The sequence below is a fragment of the Amaranthus tricolor genome, chromosome 7 (assembly GCF_026212465.1).
Source record: "Amaranthus tricolor cultivar Red isolate AtriRed21 chromosome 7, ASM2621246v1, whole genome shotgun sequence".
Lineage (NCBI taxonomy): Eukaryota > Viridiplantae > Streptophyta > Magnoliopsida > Caryophyllales > Amaranthaceae > Amaranthus > Amaranthus tricolor.
Window position 1 is genome coordinate 26,118,169 of NC_080053.1, and position 23,907 is coordinate 26,142,075.

Sequence of the window (23,907 nt, forward strand, 5' to 3'; positions counted from 1 at the left end):
ACTTTTTATAATTTTTAAATGTGTATAATTTTACATATAAATAAACAAGATAATATATTAGATTGCGTAAAAAGTCAAAGTATAAGAATAATATATATTGTTAGTTACGTTTATTTGGTTGATGAAGACGTGCAGCATCTTTTGAGTTTGATTATGTTTGACATATTTGCCAGCCTTGGATGAACGTTATGAAGTTTCTATCATACATTCATACAATTTACTAAATATTTTTTATGAATGGTGGAAAATTTATAAATAATTACAACAACCATAATAGCCAAAAAAATAGGGCAAAAAATAATTATTATTCCATACCTACCCATATTTAAAATGAATTAGTCAATGAATGTTCATGATAATTGGGTTTTTGTTAGTTGCTACCAATATGCATGATAAATGGACAATTTGCTTTTAGGAATATATGTTACAAGTTTCGGTGTTTGTATGTAGGAATGATTGAAGTAGCAATTTTTAAATAATAAAAGCACATGTTCACTTTGTTGGTGGATATATGCAAAATTTTTTGAGACATATATTGTAACTTTAAAGAGGCAGAAAAAGTAAATTTATATATTAAAATTGTATTTACTCCTTAAAAATGAATCAATGACATTTGAGGATGAGTTAGGAGAATGTGTTATATTCTAGAGTTAATAATAGTAAAAAATTAATAGCTAGTGTCTTGGGAGACTGTCTCTTTAGTCTCTTAAGATATTATCTCTTTGAGAGAAGTATCTCAAGTCTAACTCATTAAAGATTAATGTCTGTTACCGTATTCTTAATGACTACTTATATTATCCTTTACATTTACTGTATCTTTAATGCCTACTTTCAATATCTTAAATGTATATTTACATCATTCTTAATGCCTACTTGTAATATTTTAAAAAATATATAATAGATTAGCCCAATCAGAGATGGTCTCTTAAAAGACCGTTGTGAAAAATTAAAGAAGCAAAGATTTGAACCACCTAGTCTAGCAATAATACACTTTGACCACTAAGCTATATTTTTTTTATTGTAATGGTAATACAACAATTTTTTTTATATAATAACCCAAAAAATTTTAAGGGGTAACGAAGGTCCATCCGTGAATAGCGATGCAAACGGGGCGGGGTGGGGCGGGGATTGGAATTTCCATCCCATCCCCATCTGTTAATGCAATATTCATTCCCGTCCCCATCTCCGCGGTGGGTATAATTTTTTTCCCCGTCTCCTTCCGATGGGTTTGTACCTAAAACCACCTAAAACCATCCCCGCCCCACCACCCATCTGGGTATCCATCCCCGTCTAATACCCATTTTTCCCACCCCACTACCCGTCAAATCCCCGCTTAATATCCATCTGTGCCACATATTTATATTCAATCATTTGGGCCTTAAAACTCAAATACATATCCAAACTCCAAAGTCTCAAACAAACACACATTCAAAGTCTCAAATAAACCGGTGTTTCCCAAAATTTGAAAAAAAAAATTTTGAAAATAAATTTAGGATTTCTCAAAATTTGTACATATCTTGAGGCGGGGCGTGTATCACCTAAAGCCCATCCCCATCCCCATCCCCGCGGTGGGTATGAATTTTATATCCGTACCCGCCCCATGACCCATCAAACCGGGACCCATCCCCGCCCCATCGAGGCGGGGATGGGGCGGGTCTCCTATTAGACCCGCCCCGCCTGCATCCCTATCCGTGAATCTGGATAAGAGAGAAGCCGTTTTTTTATTACAAGGTTAAAGAAACGAGAAAATAGTAAGTGAAAATTGAACCATGACCATAGTATAATCTGAGATTTATTGATGTTTTTATATGATGAAATGATGAAAAAAGGAAATAATATACTTCTAAATCCTTTATTACTCGCAAGGAAGCCACACAATTTGTTTTTATTGATATTAATGATTTATTTATTTATTTATTTTGAAGATGATATTAATGATTTATTGTTCTTGCTTTCTACAAATCAACAATTGTAGCAACTCAAAATTCATCTTAAAAAGAGTATATTCTACTTTTATTACGTAATAAATTACATGAATAAAAGGTAAGAACGTATATGAAGAAGATTAATGGTACATGCTAGATTTTGCTTAATAAAAAAAACCTTACTAATGTAAGTCTAATTTAATTCAATAGATTAGAAAATCCTTTATCAAATTAATGGTTGAAAACTTTTTATTTTACCCTTTTATTAAGGGTATGATTTTTAGTTTTCACCTCCTATAGGAAAGAGTAATAACCCTTTTCCCCTTACATACATAAGAGTAGGACTTTGCACTTAAAGATCCAGCTGAAGATCTGTGTGACAAATTCCAGACCCAAGCTTCACTGAAACCATGAACAGGGTCTTCCAAATCGTAACGTAAGTACGTAAGAGAGAAGACGACCCAAACTTCACTGAAACCATGAACAGGGTCTTCCAAATCGTAACGTAAGTACGTAAGAGAGAGGACGACCCAAACTTCACTGAAACCATGAACCGGGTCGTCCAAACTGTAACATAAGAGAGAGGACGTATAATGGACCGGAACAGTCCATTAATAAGCCATGGCAATATAGAAAGCAGAAATGCAATTGAATTGCATTAATGAGATTCAAGAACTACAAAGATAGGAATACAACTATACAACTATACAAATATTCGAAAGACTTGCAATCAGAATTCAATCTAAAAACTCAAATTTGAATTAATGTGACTCTAAATTTTTTAAGTTATAATTTTCTTAAGAGTGATATGTAATAAAGTTGTGAATTTATATAGAAATGGATTGGGCATGAAGAAATGGGATACATAACTACCTCATGAATGATTAATCTCCATCTATAGATGTTGAAGCAAGTAAAATCTCAATTCTTAAGCAATCTCCGCAAATGAATTTGTTTAGATATGATTTCTTGGTGGTGTATTTGCAAACCTCCATGTCGCGGAGCTCATATTTGTATATGTCCTGTCACCAGCAATCTCCGTGATGGGTACAGCATCCGAAATCTCTTTCAGGTCTTTCTCCGTAAGCTTCAGCTTCAATGCACCAAGATTTGCATCCAAATTCTTGATTTTGGTTGAACCTACACAAAGAGCATGGTTTTCCACATTTTCAAAGCTGAATAAATTACACAACACAATTTGTTGCTTGCTAACACTGTATAAGTCGCAGCAGAATTAAGAAACTTTCAACTGTTTCTAGTAGAAGTATGGTCCTGTTCTCTACAACTTATAAACCCTAATTTTTTCAGAAGGATTTCAAGTATATATTCAGTAGCGATCACTTTAAAGCTTTTGCTAGGTAAAATTTGATTTAATTAGTAAAATTTAGAAGCTCCAACAAACAAAATATTCCATAATGTAAATATCAGTAAAATCAGTAAATGTTGATAAAGCATGAGCTGTTAATGATCAGGATACTCGAGCAATTAGAAATTAGAGTAACTCACCAGGAATAGGTACCACATCATCTCCTTGATGCAGAATCCATGACAGTGCCAGTTGAGCTGGAGTGCATCCATGTTTCATTGACAAATTCTCTAGACGCGAATATATGATCTTGTTCGTGTCCAAATTTTCCCCTTGAAATCATGGATGTGAGGTCTACAAAACAGAAACATATCTATATGAGATTCATCAACAACCATTGTCTAGTTGAACATGGAGTTAAATGGATAGAAAATATTGAGCGGAAGGTTATAATCATGAAATTTTGTCATATACATACCAAAAGACCGTTTTCCGGCAAGGTCTCCACAACAGCTTTACCCGCAAAAAATCCACGACCAAGAGGACTGTATGGAACAAAACCAATGCCCAGTTCTCTGTTGAAAAACAATAATAGGTCTATAATCTCATTCTACATATGTATTTCAAATGAGTAATTCTGAGTTTGTGACTCATGGTAAGACCTTAAATCCAATGTATTTAGTTTATCTGCAAGTATTAACACAATTCTTCTTTTTAGAAAAAAAGAAACTTCAGATTTTAACAAGAGATATAGCATGTGGAATGAATTCTAATGCAACATAAATCCTCAAGAGATAACTTAAAGGAAGGACGGTGACAGCGGTAACCAAAAAAAGCTTTCAAAACAGAAATATGTCGCTTATTGATAGTAATAATCTGAATAACCTGCAGAGTGGGACTATTTCTTCTTCGATGTCATGAGTCCAGAGAGACCACTCCATTTGAACAGCAGTCACAGGATGAACTGTGTGTGCTCTTCTAATTGTGTTTACATTGGCGTCAGATAATCCAATTTATCTAATTTTTCCTTCATCAACTAGTTTCTTGAATTCTCCCATCTACAGTTAATGTACACATTATACTAGCTTTGTGGGAAACAAACAATCCTTTTAGAATAAATGATAGTTCACAATATCAAACCAATTTCACGACAGGGTTTCATTTAAGAACAGAGGGTGGGTGGAAATGAAGGACCCAACTTGACCTGTCTACTCACAAGTAGACTCGGTTGATATTTTGTGGGGCAAACTCTTGGGAGGGGGAGTGGGGAGAGAGAACAAGGGAAAACTCCACCCAGGATTATTCGCTAGTAGAAATAGAACCTGTCACAGCTCGGAAGATGAAACTCCTATGAACTGTCTAAGATTCCTTCATCACAAAAAGTTGCAGATTACATTTTGTTCCCAAAAACAGATAAGCCCATTGAAAGGACGCACTTAATAGATGACTTACTGTTTCCTCTATTGGTACTGAAGTGTCAATACGGTGCTGGTAATACAGATCAATATAGTCTACACCAAGACGATTCAAGCTAGCTTCACAGCAAGAGCGTACGTATTGTGGAGTACCCCTAACTTTCATATTGTAAGGTCCAACGCTCAAGATACCGCACTTTGTGGCTAATTGAACCTTTTCTCTAGGAATATGCCTCAGTGCCTGCATACAAGTGTGTACATGTTCAGCTACATTTCATAAAATGTGAGCAGTTAACAGCTGTAAGAATAAATGAAGTTTTAGAGGCAAACATGTTCCTCGTATTATTAAAACCAAATATCTATTTAAGTTAAATGGGGTACAAATACAATCAACCTCAAATTAAATCGGATGCTCTGTTAAATAAGCAGATAAGATGAGCTTTGTCCACCAAGTGGATTTATTAGCTTTACTTTGAGCACTTGAATCCAAAACTCATTAACAGTATCAATTTCAAGTTTGCTAATAAAGGGTGACAATAGAGTGCATGTGCTTGCAACAGATAAGATATGAGTCTGGCTAGTTGCCTGATATTTAGGCACCAAACAACGGCCAAAATGTGGATAAGTCCTATAACAGAGTCTAAATTGCAGTCTGCAGCTAGCCTATTGATGAAATTTTAAGAAGGCTTGTTCCCTTGAGTCCCCTAACTCCTAAGCACATACTAGTAGGGGTTTACAAAAGTCGAAATTAATGAACAGTGTCAACAAGTTTCCAACCATCCAAATCATTATGTTGTTATTATGACTAATACCAATTTATCAGGGTCCAAACTAATCATACGTTTAAAACGTACAGCGTAACCTTATTTTTTTAAATAAGGATGTGAGCCAAGTGAGATTCAGGGCCTAGGACGCAAAGTAACGATAAGTCCAGAGAGCACATGTTATTCCAAGGTAATGAATGAAAACATTGACAGAGGGCCTTTATGTAGGAGCCCAACACAAGTTGGATCCTCACAAGTCACAGCTCATATGTGAAGAGCAATATCAGGAGAGAGGATGTAGAGTATAGAAGAGATTTCATTAATCAATCAATGTCCTACAAGTAGGGCTGAACACGATTTGGTCTAAACCGTAAACCAAATCGGACCAAACCGTAAATTTAATATTTGGTCTGGTCTACGGTCTAAATGGTCTGGTCTGGTTTTTTTTCAGACCGTAATCCAAAACGGTCCGGTCCCGGTTTTAAAATTTTCAGACCAGACCGGACCGGAAAACCGTAATAAAATCAAATTTTAGGGGATTAGGGCAACTAGTCGTGATTCCTTCTAGCTGCCTCTCCCATTCCTCGCCTCCTCTCTCATTCCTCGCCTTCTCCCATTCTCCTCTCTTCCTCGACCTCGCCTCCTGCACAGCCTCGCCTCGCTTCCTTCAACTCTTCAAGCTTCAACCCATCGACCTCCTTCAAAGACGCCTCACTTCCTTCAACTCTTCAAGCTTCAACCCATCGACCTCTCTTCAAAGACGCCAGACGCCTCTGCTTCCTTCAAAGACGCCTCCTTCAAGCTTCAAAGTCGACAGTCCTCCAATCTTCATTCTCCAATCTCACCATTCACCACGGAATCAAGTGTAGAATCTCGTAATGTAAGTATATTGGTTGATTTTTTTGATTTTTAGGGTTTTTTTTATCAGTTTTTGATTTTTAGGGTTTTTGTTTGGCATCCTCCATTTCATCCTCCATTGACAATTTGGCATTTTATGTTAATAATTGGTGGCCTGTGTTACAACTTGACTAAGCAATCTTGACTATGTTGGTATTACTGATATTAAATCTAAGCAATCTTGACAATTACTAAGCAATCATACAAGAATATAATTCACATATATTTCACAGTCAATTCCCGTGAACATGATATAGCAACTGATATTAAATCTAGCCGTTTGTTGACTTCTGTTTTATGTTTAACATGTGTAATTGCTTAATTTTCAGTTTTAGGGTTTGATTGGAATTTGGAAGAATCACCATTTTGTTTGATTGTAGATTTCTAGTATTGGAAGAATCAACATTCTGAAATTCTGAATGTTAAATTGCTAATTATGTTGAATGTTGAATGTTGAATGTTAATATGTTGGTATTACTCGTTTGATATGTTGAATGTTAATATGTTGATGATGTATTTTGTTTACAGATTATCGTTTATCTTAGATTCTCACTCAATTAAAAAAATATAAAAAAAAAAAAAATCGTAGACCAGACCGTTCTAGAACGGTCTGGTCTGGTCTGGTCTCTTGACTGGTCTGGAAAATTTCCAGACCGGAATTTCTGGTCTGGTCTGATTTTTCTGTCAAACCAGACCAGACCGGACCGTGTGCAGCCCTACCTACAAGGTGGTTTATATTGGCTTGTGACCTAGTGACGCCAATTATCATTTCACAGCTCTAACAAATTCTATCACAGTATGTATATGTTTGATCATAAGAAAAAAAGATTGAAATAATTGTCGTATGACTATAAGAGCGGTATATACAGATATGTAAAAGTCGGTGCCCATATGGGAAACTCATCATGCTAGGAGTAATGCAACACCATATACCTTACCAACGAGGACTTCATTTCTTGTGGCCCCATACACATCTGCTGTGTCAAAGAATGTTATTCCTTCGTGAAATGCATCTTTAATGACAGAAATTCCATCCGTTTCAGAAAGAGAAGAATTGTAGACTCTACTTCATCCTTTATTAACAAAGTACATCCCTCTATCTCTTCATCCTTACCACTTTCTTCTTGTTGTTCATAAAACCATTTTAAAATCTCATCACACTACTTCAAAATCACCCCAAACCGTGGCTAAATACAACTCCAAGCACAAACCAAAAACCTTTCCTACCTTTGTACTTAGCTTAGCCTGGTATGTTCCAGTTATACACACTCAAAAATGAGAAGTGGAGGTGTTGGGATGGAAGGGTGCATTATAAATTATAATTGTTTCCTTCCATTTTGGGTACAATGTTAGCAAACTGATGAAAAACTCATTTACTTCCAATCCGTGCTGTGCAAGTTTTATCTTAAAAACCCTTAGAATATAAGAAAAGAAAAAAATACAATGCTAGTATATGATAAAATTTCACCATTTATTAACATATTAATATTTAACTCTTTAATACTTGGTTACTCTATTGTAAAACAAGTCAAAGAACCAATTTAACCAAAAGCTTAAGCTGATGGTTAAAGCCCCAACCCCAAGATATATTATATACTCTAACACGCCCCTTCACACGAGACCCCATTGGGCTAGAAGTGTGGATGCGCATAGGCGCTGAATATTCCACTTTAAATGAGGGGTGGTTGAGATTCGAACCCGTGACCTCTCACGTTGGCTTCTGATACCATGTTAAGGAACCAATTTAACCAAAAGCTTAAGCTGATAGTTAAAGCCCCAGGATATGTTATATACTCTAACAAAACAGTCTGCTAATTGAAACAATATTTCAAATAAGTATAAAAATAGATTTTTGGGGCCTCTCTGATAACGGGACCCTATATTGTAAACCGCTTTGCACATGCTAATTGACAGTCATGCTTCCGTGTCTTTCAAATTAATTCTCTTATCAAACCAAACAACTCGAAAAATGAGATAATAGTTTTGCGGAAAAATGTTTCCTCCAAATCATAGTCAAAAACCCCTAACTCATTCATTCCGTCAAGAATGATTGATGACCCTACTGTACCAACGTTCAATTGTCCATCAAAATCAACAATTAAAATTAAAAGTTCATATCAAAATCAACAAGACAAGAGATAATAAATGGAGGGAAAATGAGGAAAGGAGTTTGATGATTACTTCTAATCCTTGACTGCCCAATTTCACTTAATTATGTATAATAAAAAATTATTAAAATATGATATTAATAATCTTTACAATGAGAAAAATTAAATAAGATCTCATTTAATTATATTTTAACCTATAAATTAAAAATTATTTACAAATTAAAAATGATAAATAAATAGTGTTATTTTTACCAATGCCACAATTGATATAAAAAAGTGGAATTATCATATAATAATTGTTGCTAAAGGGAAATGCTCTCACGATTCAAGCATATACTTTATATTTAAATTTGTTTTATATACTTTACTTTTCTTAATAATTCTTACTATTGTTTTTTAATTTTATCTATAAAGTACAAATTTATATACTTTTCATTTTAATCAATTATTTCTATTTTTTACTTATTTTTTTTTTAATTTTCTAATTCAATTTTATTTTCTATTAAATTTGACTTGCATTAGATGCAAAATGAGTGAAATAAAATGAGTATTTTAAAAAAATTCAAAACCTTACGAGAAAGTGAGTATTTGAGTCTTTTTTTATTTTTTATTTTTTTGTTTTACCATATAGAAAGTTGAAGAATTTGATCATGAAGGCTTACCCATGGAGGCTAAGTCATCGGCAATAGATTTGATTGAGTGCATATATGGCTGCACACGGTCCGGTCTGGTCTGGTTTGACAGAAAAATCAGACCAGACCAGAAATTCCGGTCTGGAAATTTTTCAGACCAGACCAGACCAGTCAAAAGACCAGACCGGACCAGACCAGACCGTTCTAGAACGGTCTGGTCTGGTCTGGTCTACGGTTTTTTTTTTTTTTTTTTTTTTTTTAATTGAGTGAGAATTTAAGATAAACAATCTATTTAGTCTACAAACGAGTAATACCAACATATTAACATTCAACATATTAAACGATAAACCACTTCAAAACAAAACAAGATACCAAGGTGAACACTGCACAATGCAATTTGTCTACTGATGCTGTCAATAAACAAGAATCAAGCCATATTGACACCAAGTTGACAGTGGAACAGTATAATCAACTCATAAGCCTGTTGAGCAAACAAGGAAATATAAGTGTTGAATCAAAAGAAGTTATATGTTCTAATACAATGCAAGTGGCAAGTTATATGATTCAATTCATTAACATGAAATTTAATATCAAAAACAAACACCCAGATGCAAATCATATCCAAAAACAATCAAACATAGACCCTAAACATAAAGCCTAACAGTTTTTCCAATCAAATTACTCTCAAAATGCTCTAAATCGCATAAATTTCACATAATCAATCACATAAATTTCAATGCATAAATTTAGAACCCTAATTCGTCCATAACCAATTAAACAATCCAACAAAATGTTGATTCTTCCAAATTCCAATACTGCAATCAAACAGAATGAAGATTAAGCAATCTTTTTGAAGGAAGTTGAGTTTATTTCATTTAACATTCAACTGAAAATTAAGCAATCCATTCGTCCATAACTGTGCATTGAAAACTGTATATTTAGAACCCTAATTCGAATTTAAACAAAAACTAATAAAAAGAACCCTAAAAATCAAAAAACCAACCAATATACTTACATTACGAGATTCTACACTTGATTCCGTGGTGAATGGTGAGATTGGAGAATGAAGATTGGAGGAGGAGCGTCGAAGCCTCGAAGAACCACAGAAGCAGAGCGTCGATGGGTTGAAGCTTGAAGAGTTGAAGGAAGCGAGGAAGAAGAAGAGTCGATGGAGTCTCAGACCTGGGCTGCTGGGCACTGGGCAGGATGCGAGGAAGAAGAAGAGTCGATGGCGTCTCAGACCTGGGCTGCTGGGCACTGGGCAGGATGCGAGGAAGAAGAAGAGAGGATGTTGGGCAGCTTTTGCCTTTTCTAATTTACGGCAGCAGGAGAACTAGGAAGAAAATGTTTGCCCTAATCCCTAATATTAGAGTTTATTACGGTTTATTGGTCCGGTTTGGTCTACAAATTTAAAAACCGGGACCGGACCGTAAACCGTTTAAAAAAAAAAAACCGGACCAGACCGTAGACCAGACCAAATACTTAAATTACGGTTTGGTCCGGTTTGGTTTACGGTTTAGACCAAACCCTGTTCAGCCCTAAGTGCATATACTCGGTTATGGACAAAGAACCTTTTGAAATGACTTTGAGTTGATCTTTCTTTTGTTTGATATGACCCCGACTAATCTTGTTAAATGTGTCCGCCAATTTATTTCATAATTCTTTGGATGTTGTAGAATGGGAAATAAGAGAAATAAGATTCTGGGAGAGAATACCAACAAGAGCACCGAAAATTAATTGATCTTGACGGAAACAAGAGGAGAACGTCGGGTTTGTCTTGTCGACATTGTTGACGGAAATGACAAAAGCAGGTTTGAAGGCAAGAACCGTCGATGTATCCCATGAGTTCATGCCCATTAAGAATGACTTTGATTTGAAGCTTCCAATCTAGATAATTTTTGGAATGTAATTTGATGACATTGGAGGTAGAGAGAATCACAAATGGTTAATTGGGACCATGAGGATTGGGAAGAGTGTTTGGAGAGGAGGATGCAATAGCCATGGAGACCGAAAGGGGCGCGGGAAAAGGATCGAAATCTGATACCATATAGAAAGTTGAAGAATTTGATCAGGAAGGCTTGAGATTTATTACTAGAGAGGATTATATATATATATATATATATATATATATATATATATATATATATATATATATATATATATATATATATATATATATATATATATATATATAATTACAAGGAGGGTTTGTTATATTATTTTAAAACAAACTAAATCAAGAAAACAAGAATTAATTATTTAGTTGGTTTTACACATTTGCTCTCAATTATAATAACATCTAATTTCTTTAAATTATTATGGAAATTTTATTAAGTAATAAATAAAAACCTTGTAATAAAATAAGTAGATTTGTTGTATCTTTTGTATTGTGTTCAGTTATGAGTTCTTGAAGCAACGATGCTATGTTATAAGGAGATGAATCGGTGATAAACCAAGAAATCCCAAACCAAAGATCGTATGTTTTTAGTAAATTTTATGATCGTATGTTTTGTTTTCGTGTTATGTAAATTGAAGTAGGTTTATTAGATCTGTAAAGTAGTTACTTTTTATACATAAAGTAGAGATTTTGAGGATATATCAAGTGGGAATTTATTATAACATTTTAGTTAATTTGTCATAAGTCATTCTTTTCCTTTGTTAAAACAATAATATGGGAGATAACAAATAAATAAGCAAACTAATTCTTACACTTTTACCCTTCTTTACACCGAACAATTTATAATAACAATATCACATAACAATGTGAATCAGATCTTGTTTTAATCGAAGTAAGTATCGATTTTTAGGTAAAATTTTGAGTTTAATTCTCAGTTAATCTTTCTCTTTTCTCGACCTACCCTATAATCTGAAAATAATAATATCACTCAACAATACTAATTCTTCTTTTAAGCATTTTCATTCCATTTCTTTTCCACATCTCATGCCAAGCAAAACCTACTGTTTCAGATTGCAAATTTTCAATCACTAGTGCCTTCAAATCAAATGTGTCAATAAATAATAAACATGTTCAGTTGACAGCCAAATCATAATACTTTAATAAATAATAGTAATAAGTTTGATTTATCCTAGGCATAGCTGTCGGTTAGCAAAGGTAAAGTGGGTTATCGTTTAGAGTTCTAAATTTTTTTGAGCTCAAAAAATATTTTTTCATGTACAAAATTGATATTAACTTAAATTAAATTTAAATATAATTTATATTTTTTTCTATGTAATACTATGAGTTATTAGAACTTTTTTTTTTATAAAATAGCTTAAATATCAATAATACAAAATAAAACAAGTGTTATATTTTTTATTATGCCTTAAAATTTTAAGGGTCTTTTTTATTATTCGCTCTGGGGCCCAAAATAAATGACACGGCCCTGAATTTTCTTAAGAATCATAGGTTGGTTTAGTTGGCGAACATTTTTTCTTTTATCATAATGATAAGAGTTCACTTCTTTTTACCTATATAAGAAGAATTAATTTCTTCTTCCTCTTGCATGTATGAAGATTTTCCAGTCTTATGCTTGAATAAAAAAATTTATTCAATTTAAGCCAATTTAACTGTTAAAAATTGTTCAATTCAATAGAAGACAATACCACATGACATAGAAAGAGCTTAATATGACGTCTTTTGACTTTGCGAAGATGCCAAAAAATATATCAGACAATATCATATCAAGTTTTAAGGAATTTTTGAAATAGATAAGTAAAAAGTATATATTAAGCTATATTTTAACTTATTTTCAAATGTAAGCGCCTTCAACTCAGAGTTCAGGTTCGGTTCTGTTCGCACTAACTGCGAACAGAGGCAAACTAGTAAAAAAAATCAACCAAGCTGTTCGTAGTTACCATATTTGATCAAAAAAAAGCCAACAACTCTGTTCACAGTTAGTAAGTGCGAACAACTCCTTTGACTTTTTTTTGAATCAAACTCTTTGTTCGCAGTTAGTAAGTGCGAATAAAACTCATACCTCAGGTTTGAGAATTAGGTGTTTATATTTGAAAATAAATTGAAACATAGCTTAATATATGCTTCTTTCTTTTTTATAATTTTACTTATCTATTTCAAATTTTCAGTTTCAGGATCATAGAAATTATATGGAAGCTGACAATAAACAAGAAAGTCTACAACATTGAGAAGGAAAGAATATATTCAAAATTCTTGTTTGCGACACTATTTGTACAAATTTACAGGTATAGGATAAGAAACAGTAATATGTTACAGAAATCTGGCATGTTGTATGTAAATTTACAAATAATGAAAAGAATAAACCTTAATGTGCGTATTGTGCACCACGTATCGACTATCGAGTTTATGTTGAGAGCTGTGCAATAAATATCCGACTATGCAACGCCTACTCTAATATTCGTTAGACGCTCTAAGCTCTCTTCAAACTTTGTGATCGACAGTATCAAGTCTCCCAACCAAGTCCTCAAGCAGAACTGCAGAAGAATGTATGACTAAGTATTGCACATACACTCGGGCACTGGATACTTCGTAACATCTCTATCCGGTTTGCTTGTCCTGAGTTCTAGTTTCCCTAAAGAGTCTCTGTGGAGTTCTTTCACGATTTTGTTGAACTCCATTTCCGGCAGAGAAGTATTCAGAAAGTACGGCAGCATGTGTCTCTTATTAGGGGTTATAAGCTTTTTGTGCCCTGCATAAGCTCTAAGTCCCTGTAACACAAGTATATTTAGTGTCAAAAAACTAGTTATATTTACCACAACCGTACATTCGAGTTTTTCAGTCCTCGAGCTGGGACAACTACATTGTGTTCTAATTGCAGACCTATGTTACTCGGACTCTTTATTTTGCTTCACATACCTGTATCCGATCCTTGATGCTCGGACATTGGTATGGCACTTAGACACTTCATTTAGGCGTAAAAATTAAATACTTAGACATATCTGACACTTGGACACGTACCAGCATCCAACATCAGTACCCGAGTCAAAGTAACACAGTTGCAGATTACAGAAACAATACGTCAAGGCCTTAGTTCCGAACTAAAACATAGAACTGTAATTTATTGATAAGCATACCTGAAGGGCATGTCCCATGTTTCCCCCATGGGACGGTATGAATACGTCACTCTGTTCACAGACTATAAAGTCGATGGCTGCCATGAAGGACGCTTTTTTTGCAAATGGCGCTAATTCGCCCGGTATAGCAAGATCTTCTTTGTTGTAAAAGTAAGGAAATTCTGTAGTAAGAGCAAGCAAGGCATCTTTGCCGCCCAAAGGGTCTCCTCCAGCCCAGTATATTCTTGCATTTTTTGGAGCACCAAGAGCTTTAAGTAACCTAAAGTAAAATAGTAGTTAGAAAAGAAGATGAACCGATAAGCCAAAACCGTCGAGAAGTACTTAGTCATGTCAAGTAAAGAAAAAAGCCTAACCGAGCAACTTCAAGTGCATTCAAGGGGCAAAGACCAGCAAGCTTTCTGTCGTGGGAAGTCATATTGGACTTGGCGGTAAGGAGTTTAGGCCGCTGCTTCCTCTCATTTTCTATCATATTATCATAATCAGAACTCAAACCTGGCGAACACCCGGTTCTTATCCACACATCTTTCTCCATGCGCAGATGGAGCGCTACATAAGGGCCTTTGTGGCTCATCCTCTTGGCAATCTTGTTACCAAAGTGTAGAATGTGGGAAGCAAACTTGAGGGCATGAAATGCAACCTTGCAGCGTAGCTTCTGCAAATCGGATGGAAGATCCTTAGAAAGTCGGGAGTCCAAACCTCGTAATAGCAAAACACCATATCTTCTGAGCTGCAATGAAAAAACACAACAATTTCTACAACAATCAATATATTACTCATTTGAAACAAATCAATGATTAATAAACTTAAGTGGGCAAAGATCAAATTTTGCAACAGACATCGAGTAATAAATCTAAATTGAACGTACAAGTTTGTGAGACCATGAAAAGAACACTAATTCTTTATTGAGGCCGTCTCACCGTGAGACGGTCTCAATTGTGTCAACCAAATACATGTGTGAATTTAGATTTCATTTTTTTTTTATGTATTTGTATTAATGGGCTGCTTGTATGGGCTCGTCTCACGGTGAAACGGTCTCATACAAAACTTGCTGTGAAAAGAAACCTGCAAATTGAGTAATAAATTAAATGTTACCTTTCCATGGTAGTGTTGACGGATCCACCTTGGAGTGGCATGAAAGGGAGTTTGACTCTCCTCTGGCGGTTTGATCCTCAAGTGCGTTGATGGAAGTGACGAAACGATTCGCACGTCTTCTGCAAGAGTTCTCTTGAAGTGCTCTAAATCGAATATATCCGAGAATTCACTACATAATCAACATTACATCAATGAAACTATCGGTCAATCAATCTTGGAATAGTAAATAGAAAATGATAATGGACTAATTGCTACCTCTCATCCCCCCAGACAATGTTGACTTGGAGGACTGGGACAACAAGGGCAGCTCCGAGAATCCTGGCGATAACAACAGCGTCCACAATCTGATTTCTCTGTTGATTCATGCCACCACTTACAACCACCATCAAATATTTAGTCCTATCTTTAAGGATCTCTGGGCTTGTCCCCCTATACTCTTGGCTAAACGTTAGACATGGTCTATACCCAAAACTATCGGGTTGCTTCCAAAAAGAACTACTATCCTCCTCATATTCGTTCTCCTTTACCATGGTAATGGTTTTTTTTTCCATCAACATGTGCATACTCTTGTTTAGTCCATTATTTTTTGATGTCACTGCCTCTTGCTGATTACATGCGTTTGGGAAAAACTGGATTAGGGGCTCTAGATTGAGATTAAAGTAGAGCTTCATCATTCCAAAAAAACCCACGAGGAAGATCAGTATGAAAAAACACAACCTTGGGTTCTTAATCAGGTTGCTGCATTGACTTAGCTTGGCTCCTCTCTTTGAAGACTTCTTCGGAGATTCAAGCAGAGAATCGAGGGAGGAAGACCAGAGAGAATTTATGATTGGAGAAGGTACTGCTATGTAAGATAGCTTCACTGCCTTCCCCATAAACTCTAACAAAATACTGGTCTCTTAGCGTTCTTCCTCTCTAAATTTGGCTTCTATTTCAATGAATTCTAGCCTACATAGACAATCAAGGATAAACAATTAGACATGCGGTAGGAACGACAGAGAATTTATTATGCATCATCTCATGCTGAAACATAAAAATCAGGATAAAACTCTGAAAAGTTTTTCTTAGTTCTTTCCCTCCGGTTAGTCAGCCACACAAGATACAAAGACTAAGGAAGGAAATAGGAACCCCTTCAAGCTTTTTTGGGTGATAGTACAATCATGAAGGATCAGACTTCATTCCGAAGCCAAATAATGGAAATTATAGCACTAATCATTATGTATGTTGATGCTCTAAGTTATTTGATTGTCATAGCTCAAATACATTTGAAGTGATAGTACAATTATTTAGGATAAGACAGTCTGTTTTGGGTATGTTCTTAGAAATCTATGTTTTGGATTTTTTCTTTACATTTTAAACTGTTTCTCATCTTGATGTTAAAGATTTATCAAACTAGAAAAGGTGTCAAAATCGATAATTAGCACACAGTCTTGTTGGAAATACTTCACATGTGAGACAAGATCCCACATTGATAAAATAGTGGGTTGTGGACTTGCATATATATAGGGTGAGTCAATCCTCCTACTACCATATGGTTTTGGGAAACAATGAACCTCACTAAGTGTATGTGCAAGTCAACGCTCTTGACCTGTGGGTTTGTAGGCCCGAGTCCACGGGTGTCCCGTGTCCACACGAGTGGGTCACGGTGAGATTATGTGACGAATTATCACAGCCTAATATTAGGGGAGAGTACATGTGGAGATCTTAGTTGGTTAACATATTCAGAAATGACACGAGAAACACAAGAGAATCAGAATCCGTTTTCTATTACTAATAATCGAGACACTAATCAAGGTACACTACTTAATCTTCCGATTAATCTTCAAATTCCTGTTACTATACCTGAAGATTCAACTCGCGTCACTACACAAGAAGATTCAATTCCGACTCAGTCAATAAATAATGATCCACCCACTTTATCTTCATCCGCGCCTAGTGAGAATGTTGGTACTCCTTCTCTTGAAGCACCTACTTTATCTTCACCTATGCCTAATGAGAATGTTGGTACTCCTTCTCTTGAAGAGGTTAGTGGGAACGAGGAAAGTATTAATCAAAACTTCTAATACAATTCTAACTAATACGTATGTATTACCTCCTAGAAGTACAAGAGGAATTCCGCCAAGGAGATATGATCTAGAGTTTGAATCTAGAAGATCTAAGTATCCTATTAGTAACATTGTAGAGAGTAAATTATCAAAGAAGGCTATTTCTTTCCATACTGCAGTTTGTTCTGACAATATTTCTCGTAATGTTGATGAAGCTTTAAAGAGTAAAGAAGATAGCAATGGAGGAGGAAATTAATGCCTAACGGAAGAATAACACGTGGGAAAAGTGCATCCTTCCAAGTGATAAAAAAGCAGTTGGATGCAAATGGATCTTTACTATTAAACAATTAAATTTTAGAGTTTTTTTTACTAATCACTTCTTATTATTAAGGAAGGTTATTAGGTTATTTTTAGGATTATGTTATTTTTAGGATTAGGCTATTTTTAAGAAAGTTAGTTTTTTTTCTTTTAGTTATTTTTGTATAAATAGAGCTTGTTATTCTTTTTCTTGGTAATGTGAATATAATTCTAAATTTAGAAATCTCTTTTGAGTTTTATTTTTCAAATCTAATGATCTATTCTCATTTCAAGTGATACTCCTCTACTAGTAAAAGAACAAGAGTGGATTTCTTAGGGATTGGGATTCATACTCAACAACAGTCTTTCTTTACTTGTATATGCTCATTTTTGCTGGCATTTATCAACCCTTCTTTCGGCTTGACATACCCTTGGGGCCATACCGCAATAAACGGTGATAATTAAACCAAGGCCGAGTTAAACATTTCGAAGCCCTGTTCTAATATAAAAATGGAGTCCCTATTATTAAAACCACTCTTATGCAAAACTACTCCCTCTTAATTTACAGACACATTTTCCCATTTTAGAAAGTAAATGAAAGGCCAAAGTGAAGTTGAATATGAAGTTTCTTTCCCCATTTTCTACTCAGTCTTATCACGTGAACTTGCACATGATGTTTGCTACTAGCAGTTATCGGAAATAATCTCTTTATTAGTGTTATCACAAACAAGGGTAAGGTGGTAAAGTTGTGTACATCCAACCAAGAGGTCTTTAAGGGTGTGCAAGGTGATCCACTACACAGGGTCCCTCTTTCTCCCGTATATGAAAAAGTTAATAAAAAAATATGTTAAGTTTATTAATAAAGTAAATATATTTACTATAAAGAAGACGCAAAATAAAAGTTTTTCACAGGGCCCCAAATTTTTAAGACGACTCTGCATCTGACCCCAAACCCCACCCTAGCTGGATGGGGTTGTGGTAATCTAATGTAATATGTAGTGTGAGCAATAGCCCACTTTGCACATGGAGATAGACAGACCATGATTCAAACCAAGGTTTCCTTGTTTAAGTCATCAATATTTTCTTTGTTCATCAGTGTTAGTATGTTACCATCATAGGCATCACTGATTCCTCCCAACTCAACAAATCCCCCAACTCGACAAGGGCAAAAACATTCAATATTTACAAGCTTATGAAATTCTTCAGTTTTTTAAGCTTAAGCCTTAAGCCTCCTATTTAATGCCCATATTAATTTTGGTCTCCATTTGTTTGTCATTTTAAATTTTAGATATCTCAAAGTCTCAAACCCTAGAATAAATTTCAAGCCAAATGTTCTTCATGCTAATTGTTTGTTCACCTCTAAACATATATGGTTCTTCATAGATATCATCTTACACCATTTGGAAAGGTGGCATTATACTTTCCTTACAAATTTACACCAAACTTTAAAGAATTTCAATCATATTTGTTACATTTCAAACACAATTGGTAATCAAAGCTTGAAAATAGGCAATTACTTTTATCCTAGGATTCAAAAAACAATTAACCAGAAACTCAAAAATAAAACGAACCTAGCAAAACATACCACATAATTCATGATTATTCATCCCAAAATTGCTTTATATTACCTTAAAACTCCGCTATTGAGCTTCAGCGTTCCTTTGACTGGAGAAAAAACCGTGGAAACAGGAAACAGGAAACTGTAAACGATTCAAATGATTAAAAACCGTGAAATGTGAGGCTAAGAACTGAAATTTGAACTGGATTCTGGAAAAAAAATCTGATGATTGATTATAGAAGAAAACTACAAGAGATTTAGAGATGATTTATGAACTAGTATACAAGACTTGAATGACGACTCGAACGAGAAAGAAGCAGCTATGAGTGTTCATCAAAAACAGGTCAAGGGGAATGAATAGAATGATAACATACTATAAAATATTAATATATTTCCCGTCATAGTATGGAGAAAAATTTATACCAACGTTTAAAAGTATTATAAGGGGTTATTAAATTTCGCCATCCTTTTTATTTTATCGCCACCCCCTTCCCACAAAATTACGTATTTGCTCCTGAAGTTTAAAAAATTACAAAATTGCCACTCCTTACAAATTTCTTATTTATAATAATAATAATAATAATAATAATAATAATTAACTTTTTATATTCTTAAAAAAAATATAAATAAAATTAATAATAATAATAATAATAATAACAATAATAAAATTAAAATTAATAGTTAAAAAAGAAAAAAAATTGAGTCGCCCAGAACCGGGCGACTGGACCCCGGTTTAGGCGCCCAATTTTGGACGACTCAATTTTTTTTTTTTTTTTTTTTTTGCTTTTTGGAAAATAATAATAATAATACTAATACTAATAATAATAACTTATAAATTAATGTGGCCTATTAGCTCAGTTGGTTAGAGTGTTGTACTAATAACATAAAGGTCACAGGTTCGAGACCTGTACAAGTCATTATTTTATAAAATTAATAATTATTAAATAATGACTTGTACAGGTCTCGAATCTGTGACCTTTATGTTATTAGTACAACGCTCTAACCAACTAAGCTAATAGGCTACATTAATCTATAAGTTATTAGTATTAGTATTATTATTATTATTTTCCAAAAAGCAAAAAAAAAAAAAAAAAAAAAATTGAGTCGCCCAAAATTGGGCGCCTGAACCGGGGTCCAGTCGCCCGGTTCTGGGCGGCTGAACCATGGTTCAGGCGCCCAATTCTGGGCGACTCAATTTTTTTTTTTTAATTATTAATTTTAATTTTATTATTATTATTATTATTATTATTATTATTATTATTATTATTATTATTATTATTATTACTACTACTGTTATTATTATTAATTTTATTTATATTTTTTTTAAGAATATAAAAAGTTAATTATTATTATTATTATTAATATTATTATTATTATTATTATTATTATTATTATTATTATTATTATTATTATTATTATTATTATTATAAATAAGAAATTTGAAATGAGTGGCAAAACTTTAATTGTTTTAAAAATCAGGGGCAAATTCGTAATTTCATTTGGAGGGGGGTGGCGATAAAATGAAAAAGGTGGCGAAATTTAAGGATCGGGTATAAAAATAGATAGTATATTCATTTAATAAATACTTTATTTGTTTTTATATTTTTTTTCAAATATAATTTATTAATTTTAGTGTTAAATTTTAACTATGATTTTTCATTGATCTATAAGTATAAATATATTCATTTGAAATCTTGTTAGATTTGTCTCAATGTATATTTTCTAAATATCAACTTTTTTGAGTTTTTAAAAACTCACAATTAAAATTATTTGATTTTAACGTTTGCATTAACATCTGAAAAAAAACTTGAATGAGAATAACATTTGAAAACAAAAGAATTACAGTATAATTATTAGAAAATATTCGTTTTTTCAGCTTAGCACTAAAACAATATATAAGACTAAGTTTATAGATAAAAAAATTTCAATTATTAGTACTCTAGTATCCGATAAGTATTTCCACTTGATAATTGCAATCAAGTACAGAAAGAAAAATTCACTCAGAATAATCTAATTATTTATTAATTTTAATTTTAACTTTAAATGAAACATAAATAATTTCAATTATAAAGGGTGTTTACTAAGAACACACAAATATAATCTCTTATAAGTTATTTTGCATAAAAAAAATAAAAAAATAATTACAATATTTAATTATAAAAAATTGAATACAAAATTAAATGAGAAAATAAGTTTATTTTTTATTTTAACAATATATATTAAAATATTTTTAATTTTTTTTAGCAATTAACCTTTAAAAACTGTCACTATTTGGCCAACCATGTTCTTTGGTAACTGATCCTAAAAGTGAAATTATTCATAGTTAATCAAAAATTAGATTTATTATAAGAAAATCAATAAAAGATTAAATTAATCTAGATAACTTTTCTTATTAAAAATTAAATTGATACACTCTAAAATATAATAGACTCAGTTTATATTATAATTTTACTTAATTCAATAGCAAAATTCAAAAATATATTAGTCTATTAGATTAGTAGTACACTAGTACTCTGGTACTTTCTTCGTTCTATTATACTTACTATATTTGAATTTTTACGTAATTTAATATGTCATTTTAATATATAGATCTTAGAAGTATTAACTTATGTACATCTAAAAATTATTAAAATTCAATACTAAGAATACGATCAGACAATTTAAATAAATTTGGATATGACTATATATATTCTTACATATTAATCGTATTCGTAATATATAAAATAAACTTATAAGATAAGTAGTGTCAATAAATGTAATAAAAAAGTTAGAAATATGAAAGGTGGTGAGAATGGTCAAAAATTTTGACAAGTGTTGTGGGCCGTGTCCCCGCGTACAGGTCAAAACTCAAAAGCAGATTAGTGCACTTCAATTGTCTTGCACTCTTCTTTCGTCTCATCAGTATAGACCCAAAAACAATTAGTGATAATTTAAGAAAATATATATGAATTAATATTATAAAAAGTGATCTAAATGCAAGATGAGATAAAAAAAAAAGTTAAATATATAAATGTGAATTAAAGAAAGAGCGTGTGTTATGGCCAAAAAATCAAAATGGAGTAAATTTAATGAGGCGAATCAAAAAAGTGAGGCAAATTTCGTGGTTCCTCTGTCTCATTATACTTGTTTAGTTGTTATATTTGACTTTTCTCGCAATCTAATGTATTATATTAATCATTTATATATTTCTAAACTAAATAATCTTGTTGTTATATTTAACTTATTTTCGCAAACTAATGCGTTATTTAAAAAAAAAGTCTCACAACTCTTTACATGCCCTATTATTATTTCTAAACTAAGTAGTCCAATTATTTTAATGGAAAATTATCCTAAATAATCACACTTATTGTCAATCTGTTATGAATAATTTCAACTATTGATTATTTTTAAATAACTCAATCTTTTTAGGAGTATATTTTTTGCTGACATTACCATACTTACCATTAAAGAGAAATAGAATTAGACCAACGGAGAAGCATAAAGAGGAAGAAAAAGTGAGCGTAACGGCTAGTACGTAACTACAGTATCCGGTTAAAATGTGGAAATAAGCATTGCCAGCAAAAAAATACAAAGATTGAATTATTTTGAAATAAGATAGCAAGAATTATTCATAGCGAATGTACAATAAATAAAATTATTAGTATCATTTTGTTCTTATTTTAATCCACTAAATCCAATTTCTCATTTTACATGTGATTTGCAAATGGGACAAAATAGTCCGAGGGCAATAATTTCTAATCAATAATCGTGATTTGTAAAGCACCAAAAAAAGACAAAAATAATAATAATAAAATAAACAAAATCAAAAAAAGTAAATTAAAATCACAAAACTCTTACCCTATTAAATTTTATCGTATAAAAGTAATTTGTCAATTTTACAAATAAGCATACTGACTTCCTTATCCAAGGAGCTACTAAAGTCTACAGAACCGCGTTAACCAATGACCATGGCGTAAGTAGTACGTTACACACTCCCAACATTAAAGCACCAGTACGAAAAAGTGTAAAAGCCCTTAAATGTTCAATTATACTTATTGCATTTCAATTTAGTCGTAATATTTACTTTTTGTATTAGTTTAATTTTTAATATTTTTAATTATATATAATAAAAAATTATAAAAATTTAATATTAATAATTTTTGCAATGAGACGAATAAAACAATATTTCACTTGACTGTATTTTAATCTATAGATTAGAAACTAATTACAAATTAAGAATAATGAATAAATAGTGTCATTTTTGACAAAGTTGCAGCAAATATGAATTGGAGGAAGTAGAAGTAGAAGTACATACTTTCTTAGGTTTTGTGATGTTTTTTTTACAGATTCTTTATTAAGACCGTCTTACTGTTAGACGACTTAATATGAATTGATTCAAATATAACTCAATTAATTTTCTTTTAAATGTAAATGATTTGCATTGCTTGTATGGGTCGCCTCACAATGAGACGATTTCAAGACTTGCTGTTCATCTTATTATATACTTTCTCCTTTTTTCGTTGCATTTAAGTACACTTTCACATGTCCAAATACACTAATTTAATTGTTAATATTTATAATTCAAAAAAATTATAAAAACTAAAATCAATTAAATTCATAATGTGACAATTCAAAAAAATTTCTTATAACTATGTTTTAAACAATAGATTAACGATAATATAAAAATTTAAATAAAATTGATTAATAGGGCTAGAGTACATTTGAGTACAAGTAGAAAAAAAAATACTACCTCTTATTTATCTAAAATGTCTCATTTACTTTTGGGACACTATTCTTCTATCACTCTTAAATTACATTTTATTATTAATCTATAATTTAA

General features: G+C 32.6%; 1 protein-coding gene and 1 pseudogene across 1 annotated transcript; both read right to left on the minus strand.

The window, feature by feature from the left end:
* Nucleotides 1-2,775: 2,775 nt before the first annotated feature.
* LOC130817753 (probable aldo-keto reductase 1) lies at nt 2,776-5,066 on the minus strand (annotated as a pseudogene).
* An 8,072-nt stretch (nt 5,067-13,138) lies between these two features.
* Nucleotides 13,139-19,453, minus strand: LOC130817498 (O-fucosyltransferase 20-like). The gene is made up of 6 exons (XM_057683233.1): nt 19,159-19,453; nt 15,444-16,136; nt 15,189-15,357; nt 14,450-14,823; nt 14,097-14,355; nt 13,139-13,730 (listed from the first exon to the last, which is right to left on the minus strand). Exons 2-6 carry the CDS (start codon nt 16,061-16,063, stop codon nt 13,515-13,517), a joined length of 1,638 nt encoding a protein of 545 aa, XP_057539216.1. The 5' UTR covers nt 16,064-16,136; nt 19,159-19,453; the 3' UTR covers nt 13,139-13,514.
* Between the last annotated feature and the right edge of the window lie 4,454 nt (nt 19,454-23,907).

What these genes read in the sequence shown, in the direction of transcription:
- LOC130817498 (XM_057683233.1), bottom strand. Translation starts at nt 16,063, where the DNA reads ATGGGGAAGGCAGTGAAGCTATCTTACATAGCAGTACCTTCTCCAATC. An exon ending in ATTGTCTGGGGGGATGAGAG is followed by an intron (nt 15,358 to 15,443) that starts GTAGCAATTAGT and finishes TTGATTATGTAG; the next exon opens with TGAATTCTCGGATATATTCG. An exon ending in GTCAACACTACCATGGAAAG is followed by an intron (nt 14,824 to 15,188) that starts GTAACATTTAAT and finishes TTTTCATTGCAG; the next exon opens with CTCAGAAGATATGGTGTTTT.